The 27,234-nt window shown below is 44.2% G+C and overlaps 1 protein-coding gene across 1 annotated transcript in view; it reads right to left on the reverse strand.

Annotated features, from left to right (window-relative positions):
* Positions 1-23,716: 23,716 nt before the first annotated feature.
* The window catches only part of DTL (denticleless E3 ubiquitin protein ligase adapter), a 37,400-nt gene continuing 33,882 nt past the window's right edge, over positions 23,717-27,234 (reverse strand). The window contains exons 14-15 of the mRNA XM_074988618.1: positions 25,823-26,685; positions 23,717-23,906 (exon numbers count right to left, since the gene is read on the reverse strand). Of these exons, the coding sequence (XP_074844719.1) occupies positions 23,838-23,906; positions 25,823-26,685 (932 nt within the window). The 3' untranslated portion in view covers positions 23,717-23,837. The remainder of the gene's footprint in view (positions 23,907-25,822; positions 26,686-27,234) is intronic.

The following is a 27,234-nucleotide window of genomic DNA, read 5'->3' on the forward strand; positions in this document are numbered from 1 at the left end:
CTAGAGAAAAATCATACTTTGCTAATAGAAACCCAGCTCAGGAAAATAACTGCTCATTAGCAGTGCTTTCCTTTAACAACATGAAAAGGGAGAGTATGTTTCAGTCTTTTCCAATGTCTGTTGATTTAAATTTCTTCATTAATTCCCTGGAGGATTTTGTGTGAATATCACTGTGATGCAAATAGTCTAACGTGGCAAATGCTGCCATTACTTCAATTGCTTTTGTCTCTTCCACTGAATCATGCATATCGAAACAAAAAAAGCAGTCAAGTAGCACTTGAAAGACTAACAAAATAATTTATTATTCTATTAATCATGCATGTTCCTGAGAACACAGGCACACTCATGGCCAAATGCTCCACAACTGAGCTGCCAAAGCACAAGGCTGTCTGGAATCAGTATGGATCAATCCAACATAGCACAGCAAAGCTCTGAAATGCTATCTTTGCCTAATACTCTGCAAGGGCCTGGAAGTATGCAGGGGCCTGTTGCGCCTCAGCCACCTAAAGAAAGTAATTCTCAAGCAGTACAAGGAAGTAACTTAGAACAGCTGGAGAACAAAATACCTGATGCTACAGAGCAGAGATTCATCAAGCATTTTTTGAGGGAGGTATCCCAGAATCTTCTGTGTTTGTCTCTGTATGTATTCGTGCTGCTAGACAGCATCTGAAAGGAGGAAATACCCACTTTTGCATATCCAGTGTTTCCAAGCCCGCATTTGAACATCGATACTGCATTGGAAACCCACAACTCCCAAGTATACCAGTACCTCCATATTGTACTGTGCAAACCTGAGACAGAACTTCAGCTTCTATGGGCTTATACCGTTGTGTCCTAAGGTACTTAGCACCCCTGTCAGCTGTAGCTGCTCTAAGCCTTTGTTCATAATGAACTGTGGGAGAACATGCTGCGTGTGTTTCCCGGAAGGCTTTTGCATAGTTTTAGCTCCTCAACACATGGAGGGGCTGGGGGAGTATGTTTGGGGTTGGGCTCCAGATGGGGCTCTGAGACCCAAAGGATGGTGGTGGGCCTCAGAACCAAACGTCTGCACTGCAATTTTAGGACCGTGAGAGCTCTAGTCAGCTGCCCTAGGTGAGCTGTGACCATGTCAAAGCTCTTACAGCTGTGAAGACATGCATAAAATAAAGCTGATTAGCAGACAAAATAGGTTTCTCCGAGTGGTTAATTAGGGCTGTGCCAATGCAGAAGGACATTCGTGTCTTGGTATTTACATTCCAATGATTTTTGTGCAGACAAAACTAACACCTGACAATAGCAATACATATCTGTGCTACACACACACAAGACTTGTTCCAACCAACACCACAGGGTATGTTTTAATATAAACAAAGTAATGTTTTATATTAAATTAGATTGATACATATCTGAGGTTTTACAACCTAAGAATGCCACAAAAGGGGAAGGAAAGGTGTGAGAGATTTAGTGAAGTGAACAATGTAACCTTATTATTCACATTGGGTTATCTAATGAGATGAGCCAAACTGTGGCAGGTGTGTCAGAGTTCAAAGGAAGCCTCTTTGCCCCTTCAGCACATCTGCATGGGAGACAGCCACAGTGGTGCAGGTGGTGCTGCAGTTGACCCCTCTGATGACAAATCGATCATCAAAAAGGGCACTGCGTTGGTGGAGTGAAGCAGTGTCAGTGAACATCTTCCCCAGTCAGAGCTCCGGTTGGCCTCATCCCTGCAGGGGACACAATTAGTGGAGAAGATTGGGAAAGACACCCCGGCTACATCAACATTCCCAACTCCCTTCCACTGCCCTTAACTGTCCATAGGCAGCAAATCAACAATAAGTCACTGTTTGCAAGTATCAGTTTTGCTATTTATCAAACTTGTTTCGGATCACTACCGTGTGTGTTGACATGATGGATGTCAATAGGGGCATCAGAAAAAATACAGTTAGGTACCTTGTAGCACATGCATTATGTCCATTTTGAACTATAAAACTTTGTTTGGAACTGAGAGAATCTGCTGCTGGCAGATTGATGGTTAGGGACCTCTGCAAACATTGTTTTATTACTTTCCTCCATTAGTGTTATGTTGTGTTAGTGACAAGTTATGTACTTTACCTCAGAGGGTTATTTTGTTATTGCAGGAAGTTTTATTACAAGGCCAATTCATGAAGGCATTATTCAATTTTTATTCAGGGAAACAGATCCTTAAGGACTTGGGGATTTGTAGCAATGCTATTCAATAACTATTCATTGCCTCAAAAGAGAGCATACTCAGGACAGAAAATGGGGAAGGTTAAGTTGCAAGGAGTTAGCTCCATAAAAATCATTGTACAAGCACACTATGCTCACACAATCCAAATGGAAAAGAAACAAACAATTGTAATTCACTCCATTCTCCAGTGCTAAGAGGATCCCGTTAGCCCTGGTACACCTTCTGGATTTGAATGGATAGCCAATATTTCCAATCTTGACACTGTTTTGGTTAAGAGGAGAAGTTGATGTTGGAATCAGATCTCTCTTTGAACATTTCCTATTTACAAAGAATGTACAAGATCCTGTTTCTCTGAATGCAGCAGGAATCAAATGACAGGCAACTGTTTCTTTGCTTACATCCCAAACCTGTTTCAGCCCGCACGGAGGGGGGAAAAATGTATTTCCTCTAGCCTTTTTTTAAGGCTATGCTCCCAGTCCTTATTCAGGCCATGCCTTTGGCTTTCTGGTCTCTTTAAGCTTCTGTGCTTTTATTGTCTGCCTTTTCTCTTTCTGGCTACAGCTACCTGGCAGCCTTATTTCATAATACCTTGTTCTGAAATAGTGCATCCACACATAGCTATTTTGAAATATAGCATCCACACTTATTGGATGCTGAAAGATTTAAGCCCACCTGGAAGCAGTTCTGGCAGGGCATCAGGAGACCTTTGCTTCCTGTGGCTGCTGCTTGAGGCTACTGTCTGAGGGCATCCGAGGCTCATGCTTAAAAGGGTGCCCAGGGATTCCCTTGCTCAGGTTTCTCTGCTCTCTTGCCTACCTCTCTGAGGGACAGCAAAGCATTGCCACCACATATTCTGGTTGCCCTGTTTCAGGACACCCCAGCACTCCCTGCCATGGAGCGAGAGCTGGCCCCAGCCCCTGCTGCTTGTGCTCCAGGCTGACTCCCAGATCCTGCACCAAACCCACCCTGTGCTCACATAGCAGGCCCCACATGGGCAGCTACAGGAGCAGATCCACCAGCTGGAGGCCACCTGACAGGAACTGGACCCTGTGCCCTGCTGCATCTAGTGTCTGGACACCAGTGCAGACTGGTGGGATCACATCACACCCTGGAGCACTGAGGAGACCAGCAATGGCTCCATAACTTCAAGATGAAGGAAGTCACCTTCCTCAAGCTCTGTGAGTGGTTCACACCTGCTTGGCAATGATGGGACACACTTGACCCACTTCTGGAGGGGGATGGGGGGGCCTCACCCTTGCCCTCAGGAAACTTGCCACACTGGACAGCTACTGATCTGTGGAGAAGTCAATTGTTGGGGTCCTGCTCATGCATGTATGGCAGTCCTGGGCCACTGGTCTGCAATGGGGGTGGAAGGGCGGGACAGGCATCCTTGGAGAACAGGAGGGGAAGGGAAAGGGCTGGTGCTGGTAGCCATGGTGGAGGGGGACAGATGCAACAGAGTGCCAGGGGTTGGGGAAGCTCAAGTCTTGGGCTGTGAGAGGCGCTGGACAACATGGGTCATAGCACCTTGGGCACAGGGGCCTTGGTGTCCCCAGCAAAGGGGGAAGGGTGTGGATTGGGAGGTGAGAGGGGTTTTGGGGAGGAACAATGGTGGGAGAGGGCAGAAGGATCACAACAGGGCAAATCACCAGGGCCCGGACAAAGGCACGTATGTTCCAGACCAGGGCCTGCCCCTGTGGCACCTGTCCCTGTTGTGCCCTCAGGCTGTGGCAGTGGATGTGCAGGTGCTCCTGTACCCACTCTTGCAGGGTCCAGTGTAGGGCCTGGAGCACCTCAAGGTAGAGGTAGTAGAGTTCCTCCAGGCTCCGGGTGCACTGGTGCCTGTTCCCAGGTCCAGGTACGTATGCTGGGGGATGTGGGGTGCCCCCTATTGCAGCTGGTCTGGCTGTGGAGAACAAGGACAGATGGTCAAACATCCCAGGGGACACAGTGTCTGAGGCCCAACCCCCATCCGTGAGCTGAGAATGATGGCTCTCGGCTCTGTTGCAGCCATTGTACTTGGAGCCAGCCAGGCACTCTGGCCAGTGGCCCCTCATGCCCCCAGGAGTTTGGGCTGACACAGGATTGTGGGCATGCCCATGTGACATGTGAGGGACTGGTGTCTATGGTCTGATGTCCCCTGCCTCCTTTTCGATGTAGCTTGCTGTCCCACCCTGGGGTCAGGCGCATGGCGGGCCTCTCCAGGCATCTCACACCCAATAGCCCCAGGGTCCTCTGTGGCAGCCTCCAAGGGCCGTTTGCCCAGGAGCAGCACAGCATGTGGTCCCACCTGCAGTGGTCGCTGTGTGCTCCATGGCCAGTGAGAGTCAGGTGTGGAGCACCCAGCCAGCCCCTCCACTTTCTGTATGGGGGTGGTGATGACACTCACCAGATGGTCCCTCACCTGCCTCGGATGATTCCTGGAACAGCCCTGCCATTAGGCCTCCAGTCCCCTGGGTTGCCTGGCTGGCTCATGTGGCTTCCAGTCCTCATCTGCCATCCCCTCCTACGCTCCATCACTGCTGGCCACCTCCAACTTGACGAGTGGGTCCAGGCCAAGGTCAGTGGTGGGGTGGGGATGGGACTGCCCTACCCCCCAGAATCCAGTCCAGGTCACTGCAGAGGGGGAAGCTGAGGGCATAAGCCTGGTGGAGCTCTCTCACTTTCATTCACACTTGCTCCTGGGTGCAGATGTGGTCCTGTGAAGCCAGAGCATCCACCATGTGGCTGTAACTGGTCACGTTCCTGTCTCAAGTGCAGAGATCCTGGAGGATGGTCTCATCCCCCCAGACCTCAATGAGATTCTAGATCTCTGCCCCCCACTGGGAAGGTGCTGACCTCCTACAGGCCTGGGTAGGCTCCTTGGTAGCTTGGGCAGGCTTCTGGGAGTCTGTGGCAGGAAGCTCAGAGCCCTTCAGCTGGCTGATTCTGGGACTCATGCAAGCTGCAACAGGGTGCTGGGTGTAGGTCTGCTGCTGCACATACCCTTGTGCACTCTGCTGTGCCTTTAAGCACTCCAGCGGGGCAGAGAACCACTGAGGTTTCCTGTCTGTGGCCGGAGCGGCCAGCTGGGCACCATGAGGAGGGCTGGAGGTTCCTTATTTCCAGTTTGCCCTTATTCCCTGCCTAAACAGCACTTATTTTGAAATAACTATTCTGAAATAGGCACTATTCCTCTCACACTGGCCACGTCTACACTAGCCCTCGGCTCATAGGAATAAGGGGACTTCAAAGTAGGCGGGGTCCTTTCGAAAAGGAGCCCCGTCTGGATGAGCCGCGGCCACCTGCATGCTAATGAGATGCTGAATATGTATTCCAGCACTTCATTGGCTGGTGTAGACACAGCCACTGAGGGATACCAGGGTTGAAACACACTGTTTCCAAATTATTCAAAATAGCACGTGTGCAGTGGTGACCACAGCCAAGATATTTCGAAAGAACTGGGTAGTGTTGACATAGCTTCTTTGACATCCCTCTGCTAAATAATGGCCAGTGAAATCCTCTCTGATCACATGGCTCCAGGGCTGTGTTGTAGTACGTGCCAGTGAAGACTCCTAGTTTTTTAGTGACCTGATTCTATAAGTGATCTTAATGACCTATAGCGGTCATATTTGAATGGCAACAGTTTTTCCCCACTCCCATTTTGGTAAAGTTTGCTCAGCTTATTAAAAGCCATTTTATGGCGCTATGTAAAGGCTGTGGTTGGGCCACGTAGCTTATTTTTTCCTTTATTTCTCCAGCTATAAGAAGTCAGAACACTATTTGTCTAACTCACAAGGGCTGATGAGAGCCTGACAGCTTGGCTATACTTAATGATGTGGTGGCATAGCTACACTGCTGTAATTTTTCAGTGTGTAGCTATGACCTAAGCTGACAGAAGGGATTTGCCTGTCTGTGTAGGTAATACACCTCCCCGGGAGGTAGTAGCTAGGTCCATGGAATTCTTTGTTGACAAGGTCCTGTCTAAATAGAGGCTTAACTACATTGCTCGGGGTGGTGCAGATTTTTTGCACACTGACCAATTTTTCCTGACAGACCTTGGGTAATAGGCCAGTCCTCACCTACCAACAGTTACACACCACACTACAGGACACTAACGCAGAAGCCTATCCCTGCAACAAACCCCACTTCCAACTCTGTCTATACAAGTGACACCATTGCAGGACCTAATCACATCCACCACTCCATCAGGGGCTCATTCACCTACACATCTGCCAATGTGACATTTGCCATCATGTGCCAGTAATGCCATTCTGCCATGCACATTGGCCAGACCAGACAGTCTGTTTCAAAGGATGAATAGACAATGCGACATCATGGCTACATCTACGCTAGCAGAAAACTTTGAAATGGCCATGCTGATAGGAATAAGGGGATTTTGATGTTTGCAGGGTCCTTTCGAAAAGGGCCCTATGTAGACGAGCCGCACATTAGCAAAACATAGCACTTTTGAAGTGCTGCAGTTGGCAGCATGCTAATGAAATGCTGACTATTCATTTCAGTGCCTCATTAGTATTCTCTGATTTGGCTATTAGCATGGCCCTTTTGAAATTTTGGCCAAATGTAGACATGGCTCTGGAGTGTTTGGATACATAAACCTGTGTAAGGCATCATTTAAACCTCTGTGGACATTCAAGAAGAGATTTAGAAGTAACCATTCTTCTACAAAAGAATTTTACCACAAGATTAGAGGGAGACATTTGAATTGGAATTCATCTACAAGTTTAACACTTATAACCTGGGCCTGAATAGAGGTCTTAAATGGGTTATGAATTACAAGGGTAGTTTCCCCAGATTTGATACTCACAGGCATGACACACATTCAACTTAATTTGTCTCATTAACTGATTCTACTAGTGAGGTTACTTTTTCCTCCCTCCCTTGCCCACCCTGCTTCGTGCTATATAAACCCTGATTCCCTTCCCCCACCCCCAACTCCATTTTCATCTGAAAAAGTGGGTTTTGCCCATGAAAGCTCATAGAATCCTAGAGCTGGAAGGACCATTGAGTCCAGCCCCCTGCCCAAAGCAGAATCAACCCTGACTGAATCTTCCCAGACCACTGCCCATAAGCAGGATCAACCCCAACTAAATCAGCCCAGACATGACTATATCAAGCCAGGACTTAAACCTCTAGAGATGGAGATTCCGCCACCTCTCACAGTAACACATTCCAGTGCTTCACCACCCTCCTGGAAATAGTTTTTCCTAATGACCCACATGCACCTCCCCTCTGTAACTTCAGACCATTGCTCCTTGTTCTGCCATCTATCAGCACTGAGAACAGTTTCTCTCCATCCTCTTTCGAGCCCCCTTTCAGGGAGGGGAAGGCTACTATCAAATCGCTACTCAGTCTTCTCTTCTGCAAGCTACATAGTGCAAATCCCTCAGCTTCTCTTCATAGTTCATGTGCTCCAGCTCCTTAATCATTTTCCTTGCCCTCTGCTGAACCCTCTCCAGTGCATCCACATCCTTTCTATACTGGGTGGCCCAGAACTGGATGCAATACTGATGACCTAATACATGTACCACTAAGGTGCCACAGAACTGCTTATTATTTGTGAAGCTACAGACTAACACAGCTACCCATCAGAGACTGATCAATGTAGTTAAACTGAGCTAATTTTCTAGTACAGACTACATGTTAGGACCTTAACAGTTGAAAAGCTCTCTGGCTGCTATGAAATTAAAAGAAAAAACAGATTGCCATAGATAGCCATCAATGTCACTCAACTTATTTTGTTGTTACTTGAGAAGTATGTGATAAACATGTCATGTATAGCAGAAGTGAAAGATACTGTTAGTCATATGTTCCCTCAATTAATTTTTTTGGAATCTGTTGGACTGTTTTGAAATCTATATGCTGTTTGGTTTTTAAGTCCAATAGAAGCACTATATCAATATGAAATCAAAGGGACTGGATAATTTTACAGGTATGTCTAGAAGTCTATTGACTAGTGTTAAAATAGTGATTTATTAAAATGAGTGATGCAACCTCTTTGTATGTTGAGGCAATATATAATATTCAGTGATTTTTAGCAAACTTTGAATGTAATTTCTTAGGAGGAGAGAGTATTGCTGCTGTGAAGAAGTCAACACCAACGTGCTGATGGCAGTTATTTAATAGGGTACATAAAGAGCTTAAAACAGCTGTGATTCAGTAAATGAAACATATATATATATATATATATATATATATATATATATATATTTGATTTTCTGAAGGTCTTAAATATGCTTCTACAGATTGGGGTTCAAACAGACAGCTACTGTAGGTTCAGACATCTCCAAGTTGTCAGACAAATCAGCCTCCAACATTGTTGTTTCACTATTGAAGTGCCCCCACCCTCTACTCATAACACAAAATTTTTCCTACCATGTGTAAAGAATGTACATAAAACTCTGAAGAATGAGATGGTTTTCTGTAACTAATATGAGCTACTTTGCATGAGAAATTTTGTTTTATATCGGGGCAGGGGGAAAACAAATTAATCTTACCAAAAAAGAAAAACATTCCACCTACATAGAGCCTGACAAATCTGGGTGAGGACTACTCAGGGGGGAACTGATTGAGAAATTGAAAGTGGAAGGCAGCTTGGGAGAAAGTGATCATGAAATCAGAGTTCACAATTTTAAAGGAAAGGTAGAAGGGAGAACAGCAAAACAGACAAAATGGATTTCAAGAAGGTGGCAAAAGACCGCCTTGGCTTAACCAGGAGATCTTGCATGATCTCAAAATAAAAAAAAGGAATCTCACAAAAAAATGGAAACTAGGACAAATTACAAAGGATGAATAAAGGCAAACACAGGAATGCAGGGGTAAAATTAGAAAGGCAAAAGGCACAAAATGAGCTCAGACTAGCTATGGGCATAAAGGGAAACAAGACTTTTTATAAATACATTAGAAGCAAGAAGACGACGAAGGACAGGGTAGGCCCATTTCTCCCTCCTCACTGAGGAACAGTAACAGGAAACTTGGAAATGGCAGAAATGCTTAATGACTTTGTTTCAGTCTTCACCAAGAAGTCTGAAGGAATGCTTAACAAAGTGAATGCTAGTGGGAAAGGGGTAGGTTTAGAAGATAAAATTAAAAAAAAAAAAGGAACAAGTTAAAAATCACTTAGAAAAGTTAGATGTCTGCACATAACCAGGGCCTGATGAAATGCATCCTAGAATACTCGGAGCTGATAGAGGTGGTATCTGAGCATTTAGCTATAATCTTCAGAAAATCATGGGAGACAGGCGAGATTCTAGAAGACTGGAAAAAGGCAAATAGTGCCCATCTATAAAGAGGCAAACACCACCACTCACCCACCCACCCACCCACAAAGCTACAGACCAGTCAATTTAACTTCTGTGCCAGGAAAAATAATGGAGCAAGTAATTAAAGAAATCTGCAAACACTTGGAAGGTGGTAAGGTAATAGGGAAGAGCCAGCATGGATTTGTAAGGAACAAATCATGTCAAACCAATCTGATAGCTTTCTTTGATAAGATAATGAGCCTTGTGGATAACAGAAGCAGTGGATGTGGTTTACCTAGATTTTAGTAAGGCATTTGATACAATCTTGCATGATATTCTTATCAATAAGCTAGGCAAATACAACTTAGAGATGAGGCTACTATAAGGTGGGTGCATAACTGGATGGATAAATGTACTCAGTGAGTAGTTATGAAGGGTTCTCAATCCTGCTGGAAATGTATAACAAGTAGAGTTCTGTAGGGGTCTGTATTAGGACCAGTTCTCTTCCATATGTTCAAAGATTTAGATATTGGCATAGAAGTTAGCTCTCAAGTCAGGGCCTAGCCCAAGGTCTGGACAACAGCAAGCCCACAGTCTTTGGCGGCTCCTGGCCCTAGCTCAGGGCAAGGAAGTAAGCCCAAGAAAGCCCAAGCCCTGGAGCAAGTCAGGGCTGCAAAGCCACTGTCTTCAGGTGGCCCCTCAGCCCTGACTCAGGGCACAGCAGCACACATCAAAAGCCTCAGCCCTGGAGCAGGGTGGGGGCAAGCCCAAGCCCTAACTCAGGGCAGGGCAACACAGTCTTTAGGTGGCCCCTGGCCCTCTGTCAGGACAGGGCAGTAAGCAACAAAAGGGAGCCAGTCCCTGGAGCAGGGCAGGGCAGGGCAGGCCCAAGCCTGAACTCAGGCCAGAGCAACAAACAGTCTCACAGCCTCCCAGGCCCTAGCTCAGGGCAGGGCAGCAAACAACACACTCTACCTGTGCTTGGCAGGGGGGAACTGCCACCCAGCAAGTAGGTAGCAGGAGGGACATGGGCCCACCTGCTCTACCACATCCTGACCGAGGGCTCTGGTTGCAGCAGCACAGTCAGCAGGGAAATCCAGACCACAACACATCAAGCCTTGGACCCTTAACAGTCCACTCTATCCCCTCGGACACTCCCAGTCTCCCCCCAGGCACATACCCAACATCTACCCAATGTCACAGGGATCACAGAGTAGCAGGTCTGGCTGGGGTCCAAGCAGCCCAATCCAGGCCTCCATAGCCTCTCAGTTCCATATCCTCAGGCTGGCTCACGGTGCAGGCTGAGGTGGGTACTCTGATCAGTCCTCAAGATCTGGACGGTCTTCTCCAGGCCACAGGCTTGGCTGAATTCCCCAGGGCATCAGGCTCAGCAAGGACTCAGGCTGCCCAATCCAGGCCTTGGCCTCACTTAGCTGGTCCTCTGCCTCCCAGGCTGGGAGCCCACAGCTGTCCTCTGGCTCCCCTGGAGACTGGCCCCTGGCAGAATCCTCAGACAGAGAGCACAGAAGCCTCCTCAAGCCCCTCTAGAGGCTCTGTCCCAACTGAGTCCTCAGTCTGGGCTTTTCTAGGCCTGGCCCCACCGCCTGACTTCTGGTCAGGTGACTGGGAGGGGTCAGGCTCTGAACAAAATGTCTGCCGGAAGGGGGCCTCTTCTGAAGGAGAATAAGCCGTTTTGCCATAGTGCTGTACAATACCATTGTGAATTATAAACAGTCCTGTGGCATCTTAAAGACTAACAAATTTATTAAGTCACGACCTTCCATGGGTAAAACCCTCTTCATCAGATCAAAAGCCTGTGACACTTCAGACTAACTGCCTCTGAGGCTGAATACAGTAAGACACCATAGTGGAATGCTGGGAGCCAGGACTCCTGGGTTCTGTTCATGGCTGTGAATGTAAAGTGCAGTCTAGTTATTAGACCACTGGTTAGAGACAACATAGCCAAATGTATAGATTTGAGTCTGAAGCAACTAAGTGAATGGGAACTGGCTCAGTCATTTGGACAGCTTGAGTCTATTCTCCCAGCGGTTTACTAAATGAACTTGTGCAAGCTCTCTTGTCTTCTTTGCCCAAGAATGAAAAGAAGTCCTGTGGCACCTTATAGACTAACAGATATTTTGGAGCATACGCTTTCGTGGGCAAAGACCCGCTTTGTCAGATGCATCTTTGCCCACGAAAGCCTATGCTCCAAAACATCTGTCAGTCTATAAGGTGCTGCAGGACTTCTTGTTGTTTTTGAAGATACAGACTAACTCAAATACCCCTCTGATAGTTGCCAAAGAATGATATTTGTCTGCCCAGCTCTTGGAGTGTGGGCATAAATTGGTTTACAGTAGTGGTTGTCTGTTGGATTCGACCAGTGCACCTTCCTGTAGGCCAAAAGATGTCTGAGGGGTCCAATACTCCCTTATACCATCTGCTCTGAATGCAGACAGGTAAGACAGGGCTGCCAAATATATGAGTGTCATGCAGGTTCTACACAAGGCATTTAGTTTTGCTCCCAGTTTGCGCTAGGCCGAAACTCCCCCTCTTTCAATGCAATTTCATTTGATGTTTCCAGCCAACCAATGTGGTAGTTTTTGTTTCTGATAACTAGAACATCCAATCCATAAGAATAAGTTAGAAGTTTCTGTAAGGTTATACCTTACTAGACCTAAATGCAAGACAAACAGCAAAGAGTGCCTCTGGAGAATTTTCCTTTCTCAACCCACTTCTGCTGTGCTGCTTATACAGAGATTTGAGTAGACTTGTAATGCAAGCTGCCTGGTGTTTGTGTCCATTCTTGGCTCTGTGACTGCTTGTCACTCTATTTTGAGAATGTAAGGTCCTGGGAGTAGCAATCATCCTCCTTGTTTGGAAACCACCTAGTAGGCATCACTGTAAATAAATCCACATGTTGCAGTTTCTATTTCTGTGATGCTTTTTAAGCGAATACCTTGCAAATGTGAAGGAGGTCCAGGCAGTGCAGCAGCAAAGAGGAAATGTTACTGTGAGAACCTCTTACTGTGGGCTCTGACAACACGAACCTGGTGTATCATTTAGGCAAAGGTTTCTGCAAAGTAATTCCTGGAAGAAACATTTATGTTTGAGGTTTTCTTTACAATCTGAGGGCTTTAACATAATGCAGTTGCTCACTATGTTGTGTTTTTAAAACTCCATTTCCATATTTTCTGGGATGAGGGAAGGGGGTGAGGGACATATCCTGTTTTGGCAACATGTAGATTCTCATTATAAAAAGATACAGAACAGCAAAGGTTGCATAACATTCAAGCACAACAGTACTAATACTGTTGCCTGGCAACCAGCAGGAAGTGTGTTGGAGAGCAAGCAGCTCAGATGAATGAACTGCGTTTTCAGCTGGCAAAAGTATCTCTGCCTTTAAACATGTTTGGCCTGCTTGTATGAAACTTTGTGCTGAAGAGAAGCAAAGGAAGCACAGCTAGGAAAGGACCAGATATTCTGGTAAGAGTGGAGCTGTGGATTTCCCATATGCACAGCAGAAGCACCTAACCTCTTTTTGCAGTTGAACAATACCAGAGTAGGCAGCTAGCAGAGCTGGTACACAGTTCAGGACCAGCTATTTGTAATGTATTACTAATCACATGGACACAAATTATGGCGTTAGTCAGTTATTCCACTAAACAGTTACTGGCTCAGCCCACAGCTGTATGGTGAAGATTAGAGGATGATCTTAGCAGTGTCCTTCTGTGTAACCAGGCCACAGGAAAGGGAATTCTGCTGTTGGGCCAGAAGGTAGCTTTCCTATGCAATATAGTAAAACACAGCATCTATGCCACTGAATAGGCACAGCTGACATTTTGACTGATTCTGCTGGATAGTTTATCAGAAAAATGCATATATTCACCATGAATAAATTGTACAAAAAATTAATCTCCTTTTTATTATTTTAAAATATCAAACATCAACTGAAATCAACGTAAGCATGAAAGCATCCATGATAATCGCCTACCCCCACGCTGTATGAGCTGGGATGCAGACTGGGAACATGGGAACTGAAATAGTGTTCTTTTGGCAACCCCAGCAGGCACTGACAGTTTGTTGAATTTTTAGATAATGTGATCTTGCCTCAGTCCTTTGGATGTTACATTATCTACCCACATAGAATAATTGTACACTTATAGCTTCTCCTGTACAAAGATCTTAAAGTACTTTACCAATACTGGATTTCATGACATGCTGGTTAAGTAGGACAGCATGATCTTCATTTTACAAATGAGGATACAGGTGTAACATTGGAAAAGGTCACACAGTTAAGCATTTGCTTGAGCCAGGAGTAGCAGCTAGTGCTTTTGGCTTTCATACTTGTGTCTTATCTACACAACCATCCTTCATCTTCATGGCTCCTAAAGGTGGATTTTAAGCAGAATTTTAAGGAGTGCACCACATTCCCTTGAAATAGTAAATTTATTTACTCACCAGCCAGCAGGCTAATGAGGAAGAATATCTACCATCTATGTAAATAGGAGCCATGGCCTCCTGTTTTGTGAGTAGGAGAGAAATTTAACAGATAAAGCCAAGAGGAGAATCATGAGAGGAGAAATGGTGTTACATCAACCCTAATTTAACACACAGTTTTTGTCGGCATTGGAGTCTTTCTATTTCAAGGTGGGGTTTGAAATACCACCGGAACTGCACTTCCTATTTAGCTGTCTGCAGCATGATTATCTCAAGGCTGCACAGAGAAAGCAGAGCTGCAGCCAACACGACATACAGTTTGAAATATTAAACTGTGCCTTTTGTTCATTAACATGAGTTTTTCCCCTTTCCAGTGAGTTTCCCAACATCTCTGATACACTTTACAACAAATAAACCTTTCAAAATTATTCTCTCTAACACAAAGATAAATATGCCCTCTCCTCCCCTCCACTTGTCTTCTAGAAGTTGGGCTCAATTTAAGCAGCAGCAAACTGGCTAGAGAGAGCAAAGGTGAAGCTTTTTGCCATGAAAAAATGTGAACTCCGTCGACAGAATCCCATAGCTTCTGCTGCAAAGGTGGTATAAATAGAGTCACATACAGTACCATAAAAGGCATTCAGATTATGTTGGCAGCAGCTCTTTTTCTTGCTAATGATGTGCTATGAAAAGGTTTGAGCTTCAAATCAAACAAAGACAAGGCAAGAAAATTCACCTTCTACTCTCAACTCATCCATTGTGTTTACACAGCGCTGCTTTCATTGTTGCTTTGGGTCTCACTTCGTCCCTCTGTAACATGGAACTAAGCCTTCCTACTTTGACAAAGTACTTTGAGATCCTCAGATGAAAAGCATGTGATTGCAAGTTACCAATCTATTTTTTGTTGTTTTATAGTTCTGCTTTTTAGTCTAGTAAATGCTAATTGTGGAAGTATCTAAGTTATACAACAGTACTTCACCTGTTTGGAAGAGATGCCATGTTTTCCATGGCTGTGTCCACACTACGGTGATCTTTCAAAAGATGATCTTTCAGAAGCTCTTCTTTTGAAAGATCACATCCATGCAGAAAAAGGTGGCTCAAAAGAGCAATCCGCTCTTTCAAAAGAGTGCCTCCACACAGCCCTCTGCTCTTTCAGAAGAACAGGCCAGGGATCCAAAAATTCAGCACCATAAGGACTGCTGTTTCAAAAGAAAGAAGGGCCCACAAGCGTCCGCACACACTTTGTTCTGAAAGAACCTTTTGGAAGAAGGCGCTCTTCCTCATTTGGGAGAGGAAGAGGACCTCCGGAAGAAACGCTGTGTTCTTTCTAAAGAGTGCATTTTGTGTGTGGACGCTCTGCTTGTTCTTTCAGAACAGGGCCTGATTTTCCGAAAGGATGCATTCTCGCAGTCTCTGTAACTTTAATTATTCAACAGAGTACATGCAAGTTGCCAGACTTTTTGATGAAAGGGTGTGGGAACATGTTCTGAAGCTTCCCACACCCCTCCAACATGCTGATATGCAACAATGGGGCAGAGTATGTATAATTTCTACTGAATGCATCATTTCTGCCATAGGGAATCCAGTCAAGCCTCCACCTAAATCTCACTTTGCATTTTGTTTTCTAGCTAGCATAATTTTGCCTCTAGGAGCTGCAATAATTTTCATGCTTAATTCTGAGCAGCCCGTGTCTGAAGTACATACTGGGGAATTACTCTGCTGCAAGATCTCTCTCCTATTTATACAGAGGGAAGGAGTTCTAGTATACTATGAAATGTAAAAGTACCGGTTGAACCTCTCTCCTCCAGAACTCTCTTGTCCGGCAACATCCGTAACCTGGCATGATTTTAGTTAGCCAGATGACCAATTATCATGGGTGTGGCTAAGTTTCCTGTGGTCCCATAAAGTTTGTTTCCAGCCTCCTGTCTTGGCTGTCAGTGTTCTGTGTTATTTAGCTGCAATTTACCCCTAAATGTCTTCTAATAGCCCAGCAAGCAGTGGAAGTGTTGGTAATGTGCTGGAAAACATTCACCTCCCATCATCTGGCAAATTCTCTCGTCTAGCACCAGTCAGGTCCTGAGGGTTCTGGATGAGAGAAGTTCAACCCGTAGTATTTTTAAACTTGATTGAACTAGAATTCATCATAAATTTGGCTCAGTTAGAAAGTGTAATGAAGCATAAAAGCATGGCAGCAAAGCTGGGAGGCTGAGATTGGGTAGAACTCTTTTGAGCACCTTTACAATTAGAAGGTGTCAGGAAACTAGGAGCCTCAAGTGGATGGGAACAAGCGAACATTTGCTGGCCATACGGGGTACATGAAGTGAAATTGGTCTTACGTTAGGTCTCAAATGTCCACCTCACAAAAAAACAAATCAGTTGCTGTGCCATGACTGATCAAGTAGCAGCTTTGTTAGCAGAGATGCCAAGAAATGAGTCACCCTGAATACTAGACAGCTTTGCCCTAGAAATGGTCTCTTCATATCATGGTACTTAGGAAAACTTTTGCCCCAGTGTATCCAGGGCTGTCATGCACATGCTTCTGACAAGTGATAACCTCAGGAGAGCTTCTCAAAGAAACACCACTTCTCCCACCCCTAAGAAAAGTACAAAGTTACGAGGAATGAACTGTGGTGTCAAGACAGCAAGTGCTTAGCTGCAGCAGGAATGCACATTATAGGGCAGGATATAAAATCACTTATATAAATGCAGAAGTGAGACAGACCTTTCTCAGCCAAGGAGGAAGAAAAAGACCCTGCCACTAAGTGTAAATATTAGTCACTATAATCTGAAAAACACCTCTGTGGAACTGAAATGCTTGTCTCGCTCACCAACAGAAGTTGGTTCAATAAAACAAATTGCTTCACTCAAATTATCTAATATCCTGGGGCCAACACAGCTACAACATTGCAAAGAACTACGACCTAGGTCCTGTACTTAAGGTTTAATCACCCAAGCCTATGCTATCCAATATTAAGCCATTCCTACTATTTTCTGTTATACAATAATGTTTCTATGATTGCTCCTGGCTACTGCTCCAGAGTGTTTCAGGGACTGATTGTCACATATTAGCAAATTCCTTTTAGGTTAGGAGGCAGTTTACCTATTTTTGCCTTTTTCCTCTGAATTATGCTTTGATACGTTGCGCTTACATATAGTACTTTTCACCTAACAATCTCAGTCTATTTCACAGATAGTGAATCAAAACACCCAAATCAGTCAGCTACAGAAATAGCACCTAGCCCTCATGCCTCCTACTCCCTTGTTCTCACAGCTAACCAATGCAGCTTCCCTGGAGTATGTATGTGAAAGGAATTTGTATTGTTCACTTTCCTACCTGTGACTCATATAGGCTACGTCTACACGTGCCCCAAACTTCGAAATGGCCATGCAAATGGCCATTTCGAAGTTTACTAATGAAGCGCTGACATGCATATTCAGCGCTTCATTAGCATGCGGGCGGCAGCGGCGCTTCGAAATTGACGAGCCTTGCCGCCGCGCGGCGCGTCCAGACGGGGCTCCTTTTCGAAAGCACGCCACCTACTTCGAAGTCCCCTTATTCCCGTGAGCTCATGGGAATAAGGGGACTTCGAAGAAGGTGGCGTCCTTTCGAAAAGGAGCCCCGTCTGGACGCGCCATGCGGCGGCAAGGCTTGTCAATTTCGAAGCGCCGCTGCCGCCCGCATGCTAATGAAGCGCTGAATATGCATTTCAGCGCTTCATTAGTAAACTTCGAAATGGCCATTTGCATGGCCATTTCGAAGTTTGGGGCACGTGTAGACACAGCCATAGAGTTTGTTGTTGACTTGAGTTTGATTCTTGCATGGCCAAGCATCTTTTTTGTCTACTTCAATGAATGCCAGTTACCTCCCCCCCATTGCTTTATTACTCCTCTCTTAAAATGATTGCACTTTAAGCTTTGGATGTTACACTTCTAACCGTGATACCTACCCACCATTCACTATACGCACCAAATGCACCTACAGAAAAATGGAGAGCCTGCTCAAGCAAATCAGGGCTTGTTTTTTTTAAATTGTTCACATGGTGTTTTCTGGAATCCACTGGATTTCATAATCACACTTGGCAAACACTCTCCCCCACTTCCCTCCCTATATCCAAGTAAGCTGGTGACACAGAAAATAATGGTGACACTGAATAATTCAAGAATGCAGTGCGACAATATTTGCTAAACTCATGTCAACACAGCAATGCGGCCTGGCCTACTTTGTTAGTGCTATAACATACCATATGAACCTTGTCTGTAACAGGGAAAAGAAGGGTTATTTGATTACTATTATACAATTTTATAGATGCAAATTAAAATACCTTCTGCAAGATTAATAACAGAAGTGACTTTATTGCAATGATGAAATGATGGTGAGGGTGAGAGCTGTAACAGGAACATCTTGCTGGGTAGGCACATGTAGTATAAGCAACAGAAGAATTCTATACTGGTTTCTGTGTGTGGCCCACGAGACATTTTGTTTACCATAGCCCATGCACAGGTTTACCAAATTCTGCTGGTTTTTGCACACAACTTTTTCAGTCATCTGCTCCATCTGCATCCAGTCAAATAGCTGCTATGGTTTAATCGGCACATCTTCTTAATTCTAGGTATGCACGCGCTGTTAGCAAAACTACCCTATCCCTGGAGACCATCTTGGTTATCACAATCTTGCAACTCACTGAGATGAAGCAGGGCCACTCATGCCTCCCACTTACTAGCCTAGGTGGCCCCTCACTGTCTCAGACTGAAAACTGTTTCTTTAGCTTGAACAAAACAAAAAAGCTGACATAAATTTAAGATTTTTTTGTTTTGTCTTAAAACAATCAGTTGGAAATTTTGAAATGAAACCCAATTCCCAAGCAAAATTTTGCTTTCACTTTACTATGTTCATGCTGGTTTAGGCTTGTACAGCTCATTGCTACAAACCTGTTGCCATTACACCTCATCCCACCTCCCCTTTTCAAAGAAAAAAAATCCCTTGAGTAACCTCTGGGGGTATACCCTTAAGCCTTCCTTTAGGCAAACTACTTCAAAATAAACCATGGAGGTGAGCTCCCTCCCACCCTTGGCACTAATTTTATTCACTCACTTTTTATTCCCTTTGGTTTTTCCCACTGTCCAAGCAGAGCACTGGTTGTGATCAAAGCCACTCAATGGCTGCTCCAAACCATAGAAGAGATTACTGAGTAGCACTACACCTTCTATACCCAAGATATTAGGTTAATCTGGTAGGCTAGGAAGTAAAAACAAAACAAAAAGTCCAAAGGAGTTCAGTGAGCAATAGCTTTGTAAAAATGCTAGTGGGATACATCATTAGTTGAAAAGAATTAGGCTATGTCTACATGGAGCACTGCTGCCAGCAGGGTCATGCAAATGGCCGCTCATTTACATAGTCACATGTCTCATTTGCATAGTTGCACGAGATCACTCTCCCCGCTGAGGCTTCTGTCTTCACAAAACAAGCTGTGTAGACTGGATTCTGTTGACCAAAACCCGCCTTGTCGACAGCCCCTTATCCCTCATTTTTTGCAGGGGGTTTTCACCAACAGAACCCCATCTACATGGCTTGTTTTGTGACAACAGAAGCCTTAGCTAGGGCAGCGATCTTGTGTGACTATGCAAATGAGCAGCCATTTGCATTGATGAGTGCCCTCATTTGCATGACCCTGCTGGCAGCTATGTAGACATAACCTTAGAGGCTGACAATTTACCTCTTATATAGGCAAGTGCCCAAGTCAGCATTAAAATGTGGAGAACCAGTCTTGAGCACAATGGATCTGTGGACAGTCAGGCTACTAAGCCCCGCTGCTCCCAACTAGTGCCGAAGAAATAGAGACTTGACCTTGAGAAATATTGAATGATCAGAAACTTTTGGAAGAGCCCTCAGAATGCATGAGATGGCACAAACAGACTTCTGAACACGGAGGCATATGTAGGTGTCTAATGGATTTTCTTGGCAAAATCCTGATTGGGGAATGCTCGTTTCCAAAGCAACATTGTACCACACAAATTCCCAAACACAGAATAGGATAATATTAAATATTAGTTCAACAATTCAAAATATTCATATGGGAACACATTAATTTAACCAGCCAGAAGAATCTTGACAGCAATATTAACAAGGAAATGGACACTAGTTCCAACAGTAGCAGTAAGTCTTAAAGAGGGACGTGCATCTGAAACACATCATTGCTAGTACATTTATGGGTTATGCTTTAAAAAAGCCTACGTGATTTACACTAGTGGTGGGTACCTGAGGACTGAGAGCTGCATGAGGCCTATCATGGTGCTACATGTGGCCCATGACACATTTTGTTTACTGTTTCCCATGCACAAGATGGCCAGATTCTGCTGGTTTTCGTCTGCATATTTTTATTCCTACTGGTATTACAAAAGTGACACACACTTAAAAGTGTGGACATGCGAAGTGAGGTGCGTGCTTATTGCACACAACACAGAGAGCCATATGCTCCCCCTGCATCCCATCTAAGTGCTGCTATGGTTCGATTGGCACTGCCAGCAAATTCTAGGTATGCCAGCACACTTAGCAAAACTACCCTCTCTTGCGAGATCATCTTGTATACAACAATCACTGAGTTGAAGGAAGGCCAGTCATATAGCCCATGCTGTAGCCCCTCACTGATCTAGGCTCTTAAGACCTATTTGCAAAAGAGATTTAGGTATTACTCAAAAATGTTATATATAATCTTACTTTGGCAATTCTGAAAAAGTTCTGGTTCCCCAGAGATTCAGACAGCACATCACAACCTAAACTCTTCCAAATAGTTTTGCCTGGTTCAATAAAATAGATGTGCAAATATTCACCAAATGTACCAGAACAGCACAGTTCTGAGAGGTGACTTATAGAAATAAATCTCCAGGGAAACGAACAATACGTAGGATTAAACAAGGAGTCATTAAGAGGCCAGACAATTCAGACAATGTGTGACATCTGCAGCAGAATTCCCAATATTAAAAAGATGGCAAAAAACATAAGGCATACCACAGAAGACTACTGGGAGGAGACGCGGCCCTCCGATGTGGGAGCAGAGGAGAGCTAAAATACCAGAACTTTGGAATAATTATGGAGAGGATTGAATTTTTTTTTAAATAAAATGTGAGGTTAAAGACTATTTGGGGATCACGTAGGAAAACATTAACAGAGAGAAAGCTGTGCTAGTCAATATACTATCAAAACAAAAAATATGAAAGCTCATCACCTAATAAATTATTCTGTTAGTCTTTAAAGTGCTACTGGACTGTTTTTTTGTTTTGGTAGGAGAACATGTTACAGAAATACAGTTGCCTCATTCCAGACAGGCAGGTAGGTTCAGTTGCATGGGGACATACATGTTAAATGCTTGAACAGATGCCTCAGGTAAAGACACTACTAGTTGTCTTAAATCACATTATACAATTCTCTGCAGTTTGCAAACAAGAGACTGTCACATCACAAGCCAAGTGATTTCCTTTCCTGTTCCCCTGGAGCCAAGCTCTTTGTCAGGCTCAGACTGTCACTCTGACTACATAATAATAAGGGACCGAGTTATGTTTTGTATCTTCTTACTGATAGCCAAACTGATTTTGCGTGCTTGGTGTAAGAAGCTGTGTGGAGCTGCCATGAAAGGAGAACTCCTCTCATGTTCCCACTGAAAATGATCTGGCCAGGTATTTCCCATTCACATGTCTAAACCCCTGAATAATCAGTTGTTGAGTAGAGGAGAGATGAGTAAGGGTTTAAGGATAGGAATTATTCCCAGAAGTGGAAGACATGAAAAGTATAAGAAAGATTCACTTCAATAGGACCAGAATTTCACCTTCACCATCCTATCCCTCTCGCACCTATAACCTCTCACAAACCTGGGGGTCGGGAGGAAGGGACCCCATGGAATTTCTGTGAGATTAATACTTGTTAAGCAGCCCTACTGAAACCACTGGTAATACAGAGTACAAATCAGTAGAGTTTGGTCACAGTTATGCAAGGTATTTAACAGAACGTTGAACTGTCCCAATGACTTTAGTTTGCCTTTTATGTTAACTTTCAGTTTCTCCTACCCTATAAGGTCCAGTTTAACGGTAAGCTACTTTTGAACATCTAGCCTTAGCCCGATACTCAATGTCAACCCCAGAACTCCGCATGAGCCATGAGGATTAAGGAAGGTTGATGGAAGGAGTGCTTCCATTGACCTTCTCCCTTGAAGACAGGCACGGCAGTCAATGGCTGAAAAGTCGATGTTAGGTATGCAACTGGCACACCTAAAATTGCATATCGGCTGTCGTCCTGCTGAATGAGTGAGAGACAGCTTGAAATATAAAACCTTTTTTCAGTTATAGGTGTTATTTAATGTGAATAGGTTCAAAAGTTTTGGACAGTAGAGTGACTTAATTCTATTGTGTTCCTTTAAATAACGCTTAAATAAATAGTACATTTGCAATCATGAGGCTTGCGACAAGCAGACTTCTGTAGATTTTTAAGTCCAGGAGTGACTGTTAGATCATTTACTCTGACTTACTGTGAAACAGAGACCTTAGACTTTCAGCCAGTTACTCCATTGAACTAGTAACTTTTGAGTCACCTATCGTTAGCATACCATATCTACTTGAATTCTGACTGGCCCATTACTCTTCAGTGTTCCTTCATTATGTTTTTAGTACCAGCAAGACGTTTCAGTGTGAAGAATCAGCAGCTGCGACAAAGAGCTTCAACTGCAGAATCCTGACTCCATTTGGAAGAGCCTTGGGGTACTCCTGGAGTCAGCTAGAAGTTTTGTCCCAAGACAGAATGAAGAGGAGGAGACTTGTAGATGACCAGTGCTCCACTCGGAGTACAAGGGTTTAAGTATGTAAGTACCATAATGACACTATCCACTTATATGCATTATTCTCCAACCCAAGCCTTTTAAGCATTAATATTGGTATTATAACTTAAATTCTATGTATATTTTTTTTGGCCTCAAACATCAAGACAGACTATAATTTATATCCATAAAAGGTCAGTAAGTTACTATGGAAGGTGCTCTCCGAAAGCCAACTTTGTTTGGGATAGACTAAAATCTGGTAACTTCCAACTGACTTTGTTGACACTTGACTAAAAGTGGCAATCATGCTTCCAGCCTTGACAGACCTGTTCTGCACAGTTACAAGGCTATTATAGGTATCCTTGGGCTAGCAGAGACAGGAGTTCAGAAAGCAGCAAATCTGAGAGGTCTCAGGGAGAGTATTCTCTTATCTATACTGTATCTTCTCTTAAACTGCAAGCACCACCTGCACCATTGGAAACAGATGCTGGAACATTAAAATGTTTTGTGTTTACAGAAAGTTGTCACATTTACAAGATTCTTTGTTGAAGTGGGCAAGTAATTGCAATGTTAGAGGAACAGGCTACAGAAATATCTTTTAAACAGAAACCGTGGCTCCAGTCTTTGTGCAACAAGTTTCTCTACAGACATCTCTATTCAGCTGTTGTCAAAAGGGGATGATACATATTTTTCACAGTGCTCTTAAGCACAAGTTTCAAGATCAGATATCATAAAACAAATAAGTCTACCAGCTGTATACAACTGGGTAATAATACATATCAAAGATGCTATTTCCAAAGATAACAAGAGTATTTCACAGGTGTCACGTGAAAAAGAATTAATGGGGAACATTTAACTGAGTGACATGTTAAAAGAAAACATGTATTTTAAAAGCCATCATCTACTTCATTCTAATGGCGCAGGAGTTTCTATTAATTAGCATTGTATGTGTTTCATGCTGAACTAACTTGAGGCTACAAAGTGTAACAGGTTTTATAAACAAATTTAAAGAACAGGAGAATAAAAAAATTCAACTTCACTTTATTATGGGCCAACAGCATGTTGGCTAATCCTAGTGTCTTTCTCCTTCCAAGTTACTAAAGCCACTCTTGGTAGTACCAGTGGTGTGTCAACATTCAGTGTTATATTTCCTTTCAAATGCAGCACATGGCACTAGTTGTCCTGTGACTTTCGATGGAAGTATGTGCAGATCTTCCTCATAGAAACTGAAGTTACTGCAACCTAGAAGAGAAGTTAAGCATAAAACTTGGAATTTGACAGCAGATATCATCAAGTTCTTCCAGGTTAAACACTGTAAACATCTTTTAAGCTTTTCTCCATAACTGCAACAGCTTTCCTACCCCTGAGCAGACACTAAGTTACCTACTGTTAAGAGAGCAACCATTACGTTCTTTACAATAATTTGCATGGCTTTTGGGACGTACAGATCCTATTTAGTGACAGGAGACATTTGCTAAAATTCTGGAGTTACCTTAATGCTAGAAAAGAAGGTGTCTTCAATTTTTACTTATTCTGTCCCAGATACAAAATTTATTTGATTTTAAGGCCATAAGGCATCATTATGATCATCTAGTCTGACTTGCATAACGTTGGTCATAGATTTTTCACTTGTATCAAGACCAATACCCTGTGGAAGAGCTAGAGGATGTTGTTTAGAAAGACATTCAATTATGGAGGAAATAAGCCTCTGAAGTGCATTACTGCATAGCCTGTATCATTAGCACTCTGCATGAGCCCAAATGCTGGTGCGTCAATAGGAAATGGATTCTACCAAGATAAGTGCTAGTCATTATGTCAGTTAGAAAGATAATCTGTAGTCCCAATTATATTCTACCATCAGGTTTCATATTTCGGTGTAACTGAAGATCATAATGATAACACCTCAGTTACCAGTTTTGTAAACAAAACCCAGCAGACCTCTGACACCTGACTTGGGGAGTTACGGGCACTGTGGAATTCCAAGTCTGTTGATTCAATGAGTAAAGCAAATTCTTAGCTTGCATGTTAAGCATAAAAATGCCTCAGATGCCAACCATTTTAACTGCTCCACAAGCTCACCCAAGGATCTGAAAGGGAGGCTGGGTTCCTGCCTTCTTGCACAACACAAGTAGCAAGGATTCTGCAGGCAACTTCTGCCCTCTGAGAGTTGTGAAATCCCTTTGCTTTCAATGGATTTTCCACAAATGTAACAGAGGGTAGAATTTAGCCCCACAATGGCTGTTTCTACACAGGCCACTTCTTTAGGAAATGGCATGCTAATACACGGAACGAAAGATGCTAATGAGGTGTGGAAGCAAATTCCCCATGCCTCATTAGCGTAATGTCATGTGATTTGGAGTCTGGAAGACCGTTCTTCCAGACTCCAAAACGCCGTGTAGAAGCGTGGCTCCTGGGGGGGGCCTCTGGAAGGAGGACATCCTTCCAGAAGCCCCCCAGGAGCCACGCTTCTACACGGCATTTTGCAGTCTGGAAGAACGGTCTTCCGGACTCCAAATCATGTGACATTATGCTAATGAGGCATGGGGAATTTGCATCTGTGCCTCATTAGCATCATTCGCTCCGTGTATTAGCATGTCACTTCGGAAGGAAGTGGCCTGTGTAGAAACGGCCAATTGTAACAGTTGCTACAGCCGCTAGGATAAAATTCAGCTCATTTTCTCCAAAAGCTGGGTTATGTCTGGAGTGCTGATAAGGGCTAATTTATGTCACTTAAGTAAGCAGATCTGGCTGTGAATACATATAAGCAGCAGGCTTGTCAGGTAAGGTACTGCTATTATTTTCAGTGTAGAACTGCACTGGAAGCGCCAATGTCATAGATATTGCAAGCATTTGCCAATTATTCTGTTCTAAAATATTTTCAGATAGGTAACACCAGTTGATTTCTGAAGGTTCTGCTTCTCTCTGCCAAGCATATGGGTGGCACCAAAGGACAACATCATTACACTGTATTGCAGAGACACTAGGGCCTATTATATATCAGATCTTCCTTCTTTTCCCCCACCCCCGCAAGCAATGAGATCTGATGCTCCTTGTCGTGGACAAAGTTAACTCCCTGCAAATGGGAGGTGTGCAAAACACCAAGGAGAGAAAAAAACCCAGAGCTTCCCTGCTGTCGTCCCCATACCTAGTTTACTTACAGGGCCCAGTGGACTGGCTGCAATTGCTGCTTTTTGTCTTGTGCTGGGACTCCGAGAAGCTGGGGGGCTGTTGCCAGACACTTTTTGGCTACTGGCCTTGCTAGTCTTCAGCTTCTCTCCCATTGCAGACAGCCAGTTTGTTTTGCCAGGGGAACTGTTCTCTTTGTCTAGCTCATCAGCCTCTTTCTTGCAGGAATTCTTTAAAGGACGAAGGGGGTTCTGGAAGCTTGCCTGGTTAAGTGGGCTTTCAGGAAGAGACGACTCCTTTGGACTATGGCCACAGTCTTCAGTTCCACTGGTCAACTCCGTAAGGCTCAGATAGTCTTTACTATAAGATTTTTGGCCTGCTGCCAAGAAGCACAAATCCAATTTGTTTTTTTTAGGCACTGGGTCCAGCTCAGTCACACAATTGCAGCCTTTCAGACACTTCCCTCCCATGTGATCTCCCTTGCTGGAGTCCAGCCTTCTTTTGGCTCGCTTCTCAGCCTGTGAGTGTGGTGGCATGGGACTGCTAACTGTCTCTGGGAGACCCTGGGTGACCTCTGCCAGGGCTTTTCTCGGAGAAGGTGTCTTTGTTCCCATCCCTGGTGGAGAGAAGTATGGAGTCCTGGTAACCCAGTTTTTAATGGACATCTTGGAGGAAGATGTTGGTTTGGGAGAACTGCCTGACATGGACACAATTTGGTTCACTGGAGTGTGGGCCTTGACTGCCGGGCTTTTGAGAGAGGATGTTGGGGTGTTGGTAGAAAGAGGAAGATCCCCAGAATAGCTGGGAGCACAAGCTGCAGGCTGTGGTGAGGAAATGCCTGGGTTACCCATCATGGAGACTTTTGCAGGAGTACTCTGTGTGCTGGCTGGTAGTACTGGTGGGAGAGAAAAACAGTCAGGTGAAGGACATAGTACAGTAACAGCAAGTGAATACAGACAGGTTAAAGATAGGCCTTAAAAACACCCTCCATCCCCACACTCTGGGACACTGAGAATTTAAATTTAGCTGCTTACCTATTTGTCTAATACTCCCCTCCCCAAATCTAAACAGCAATACTGAGCACTTTTGAGAACGCAGGATGCTCAGCACATAGGATGCTTGTTTCTCTACCTCTGTTGTAATTGGCACCTCTTAAAAAGCTGCAATCAGATGACTAAAATGGACAGAAGGATCAAGATGTATTTTAGCAATTGACCTCATCCAGGAAAATCTGGTCTCCCAGCACAGCTGCACTGAGAAGCACATTTTTAGAAAATGCCTCAATCCAGTTATTTTCCCCCTTAGGGCCAATCTGTACAATAGCTATAAATGAGTCAGGATTTGGTGCCATTAGGTGTTTTGTGGATGTGACCTGTACCTCTGTAGCTCGCTTAAAACCCAGAACCATGTAAAGCTTTAGTTAAGTGATCCGATCTCATCTATC

This window comes from Carettochelys insculpta, chromosome 3, assembly GCF_033958435.1.
Source record: "Carettochelys insculpta isolate YL-2023 chromosome 3, ASM3395843v1, whole genome shotgun sequence".
Classification (NCBI taxonomy): domain Eukaryota; kingdom Metazoa; phylum Chordata; order Testudines; family Carettochelyidae; genus Carettochelys; species Carettochelys insculpta.